The following is a 3,630-nucleotide window of genomic DNA, read 5'->3' on the forward strand; positions in this document are numbered from 1 at the left end:
CTTAACATGCAAAAGTATGATTCTTTGCATGCTTCATCTCAAGCTGAGGATTACTTCATGCTTTGTCAAGTGGTTTTACAAAACAGCCACCAAGATGAGATTGCTCCAAGCTGTCAATCGTGTATTGGTGACATCTGGAATCAATTACAATCTGGAAGGATCATCTGATAGACTACCAAGCTTGAATGGTGAGCAGTGCGATGATATGGTGGAAGTTGCTCTACCAAGAATTGTTGATGTGTTAATCAACGATTCTGTACTGAACAATCAGTTCCAAGAGGTTTTCAAGATCTGGTCTCGAATCCTTTCTACAATCACAAAAACCCACAGAAATTATTTTCAACCCGGAGAGATAGAATCCCTACAAGGAAGGATCAATTCGTTTGTAATCAAGTACGTGTCTTTGACTGGCGACAAACAAATGTTTTCAGCAATTTACTTCCATATGTTGAGTTCGGGACATGTCTCAGACCTTTTCCGTCATCACATGGATGTGAATGAACTGCCCTTAGGACTTCTCAGTATGAGTACCAACGAGTTAAGACATAAGGTAGAGTTTGCATTGAACTTCGAACCTCATTCTTGCGTACTTAATGTACTTATCAGTTGCGGGGAAGAGGAGCATGGAGGCAAGCGGGTGCCCAAGCGAATAAGAACATGAAAAGGGATCTAGCGGCGGCAGGTTTGGATAAAGACAACGATGATCCTGAGGTTATCAGGCAGGCAGCGAAAAGACACAGAGGTTTGTACACGTTCATAAACATGGCGTGTAACCAGTTTGTCACGGGTAAAGCAGTTGAAAACATGAAGCAAAAATTGAAAGAATAAAGCAAAAAGACTAAGGTTGTGGTGGACAAGGTTGTTGACATTTGTATCTCTCCCATAGGACTCTTGATGGCGTCCCTCCCACGCTTCCAATGCCTCCAAGTGACCATACAAAGTTACCATTGCGAGTGGATACAACCAATGGCGAGGCTACAAACATTTGTGTCAGATTGTCTTGTAATTGAGGAGAGTTTTTGCATGGGAATTCCAAGAAAGTTTGAAATGACTTATCTTGCAAAATCACTTCTGGAATGGTCCACGAATATTTCCATTCTCTCCTTTCAACCTTCAAATGGTTCCATAATTGTGCTGGAATGAGTCTCAACAGTGCACAAAATGAAATCTCATGGCTTTTGAATTCATACTCACGAGTTCCCTTCTTCTCAAAGGTCTCACTTCTTGACTTCAACCACTGATTCAGCTTCTTTTTGACTTCAGTCATATCTCGACAAATCCGATTGTACTCCGACGCAGAACAGAAAGTTGTTTGCACCATCTTTTCAACGAGGGATGCCGGGTTTGCCATGGAGAAGTGAGAGATTTCACAGTATTTGTTCTTTTTGACATTGTCTTCATGAAAAAATATGTACCCATGCACTCTGAAATTATCCTCGAGATCATCGTTGGCATGATCCAACATGCAAGGAAAGCTGAAGAAACAAATGTTTTGTATAGCTTTTACATCGACCGTATCCTTGTAACTTGATTGAAAGCAATCACGGTTTCCAATTTTGGTCAAAATTCTTTTCAGGGCCACACAGGGTACTCGATTAGTTGTAATGTTCTCGTCTACATGTTCCAAGAGGACTCGATCATACATGATGTACACTTCGACAACCTGTGCATCTGAATCCAGCGATTTGATCATCCCCAGTCGATTCACTTCAACGCCCCTGTGATCTTCACACTGATATTGAACCCCTATGCCAGGCTCAAGTCTGATATTCAAATCACTCCTTGGCTTGTTCCAGTACATCCTGGGCAAGTCTCGATCATCAACTGACATCTGCAGGATCATTGGAAGCCTCAAATCTTCAGGTATCTTTGACTCATCACAAGTCTCTTCCTGCTCCAAGGATGTGTCGAAATCTTCCTGCCTTCGCCTTTTCTGAATTCCATTTGATGCTGATACACGACGAGGAAGATTCATTTGTTCACAGTGTCTTAACTGGGGCCGCTGTGATGAATAGGGGAGCAGGCGGTGAGGAAAGGGAGCAGGGAGGGGCAGGGAAGCATGGAGAGAGGGAGGGGAACCCCCCACACCTGGCTAGTCCGATGTACGACCGGTAATTTATCATATAATTTAGGCATAAAGGTGGGGTAGGAGTATATACCCGTAGGCGAGTGACCCCTACGATTTCAAGAAAAATATTTGCTGTTTGATTGGAAACATGGGAACCTGTGTTCCAGAAGTACCCTACAACACATAGGGTAGGTAATGACAAAATAACCGGTACAGGAAAAAAACGATTGCCGTTGCTAGCTGACGTACGACTCCTTGATTTGAAAACAAAAATACTTATTGGCTGGATTTACTACACTCGTCAATTGCTGACACTAATAAGATTTCATGGGCGTGTATCGAAATATACGAATAACCCTACCCCCTCAATATCAGACAAACATACCGGTACACAGGGTAGAGAACAGCCAAGAGGCGTGTAAGCCGGAACTCAAATGCTTAAAACAAATATAAAAGAGTACTGAGTGGTACAAATGGATCTGGTACAAAATTGACTAAAGACTGTATGCTTATGATCAAATTAACAGGTACAAGTGTTTGTTAAAAGGATATAAATTTATAATTGGGCATTAGTAAATGCCATGGAATGCTTTTTTATATCGCAGATCCAAAAACCCATAGGACATTTCTCCCAGGGGGAAGAAAACCTCCCTTGACCCCCCTGTTTCTCGACGGATCCTGCCGGCCGGGCCCGTCAGTAGACCGACTGCAGCCTTCAGCCCCGCCTCAGACCCCCTGGAGGCCCGCCAGGAGGCTAAGTGTCCGGAGATTGGCCGGGGGCCTGATCTCTCCGGGCGGCCGTGACCGGTCAGCGGACCGTGTCAGCAGGCCCGTGACATGTCAGCCGGCTGACAGGGGCCGTGACCCGGCTGACAGGCTCACCTGACCGGTCACGTGACACATCACGTGACCGAGACAAGACTTTTTTATATCGCAGATCCAAAAACCCATAGGACATTTCTCCCAGGGGGAAGAAAACCTCCCTTGACCCCCCTGTTTCTCGACGGATCCTGCCGGCCGGGCCGGTCAGTAGACCGACTGCAGCCTTCAGCCCCGCCTCAGACCCCCTGGAGGCCCGCCAGGAGGCTAAGTGTCCGGAGATTGGCCGGGGGCCTGATCTCTCCGGGCGGCCGTGACCGGTCAGCGGACCGTGTCAGCAGGCCCGTGACATGTCAGCCGGCTGACAGGGGCCGTGACCCGGCTGACAGGCTCACCTGACCGGTCACGTGACACATCACGTGACCGAGACAAGACTTTTTTATATCGCAGATCCAAAAACCCATAGGACATTTCTCCCAGGGGGAAGAAAACCTCCCTTGACCCCCCTGTTTCTCGACGGATCCTGCCGGCCGGGCCGGTCAGTAGACCGACTGCAGCCTTCAGCCCCGCCTCAGACCCCCTGGAGGCCCGCCAGGAGGTTAAGTGTCCGGAGATTGGCCGGGGGCCTGATCTCTCCGGGCGGAAGCACCCGATGATTTGCATATTTTGCACCACCTTTGAAGCTTTGCACCAATTTTTGGGCTTCCATGAGGTTTTGGCTTCTTGCAAGTACTGTGAAAGTA

At 47.1% G+C, this 3,630-nt stretch overlaps 1 protein-coding gene across 1 annotated transcript; it reads right to left on the reverse strand.

Annotated features, from left to right (window-relative positions):
* Nucleotides 1-1,427: 1,427 nt before the first annotated feature.
* Nucleotides 1,428-2,090, reverse strand: GUITHDRAFT_156565 (hypothetical protein; the record flags this gene model as incomplete). Its single annotated transcript, XM_005818421.1, has 1 exon — nucleotides 1,428-2,090. A coding segment is annotated over exon 1 (440 nt), but the record flags the coding sequence as incomplete, so codon positions are not given.
* Nucleotides 2,091-3,630: the final 1,540 nt, after the last annotated feature.

This window comes from Guillardia theta (assembly GCF_000315625.1).
Source record: "Guillardia theta CCMP2712 unplaced genomic scaffold GUITHscaffold_310, whole genome shotgun sequence".
Classification (NCBI taxonomy): domain Eukaryota; class Cryptophyceae; order Pyrenomonadales; family Geminigeraceae; genus Guillardia; species Guillardia theta.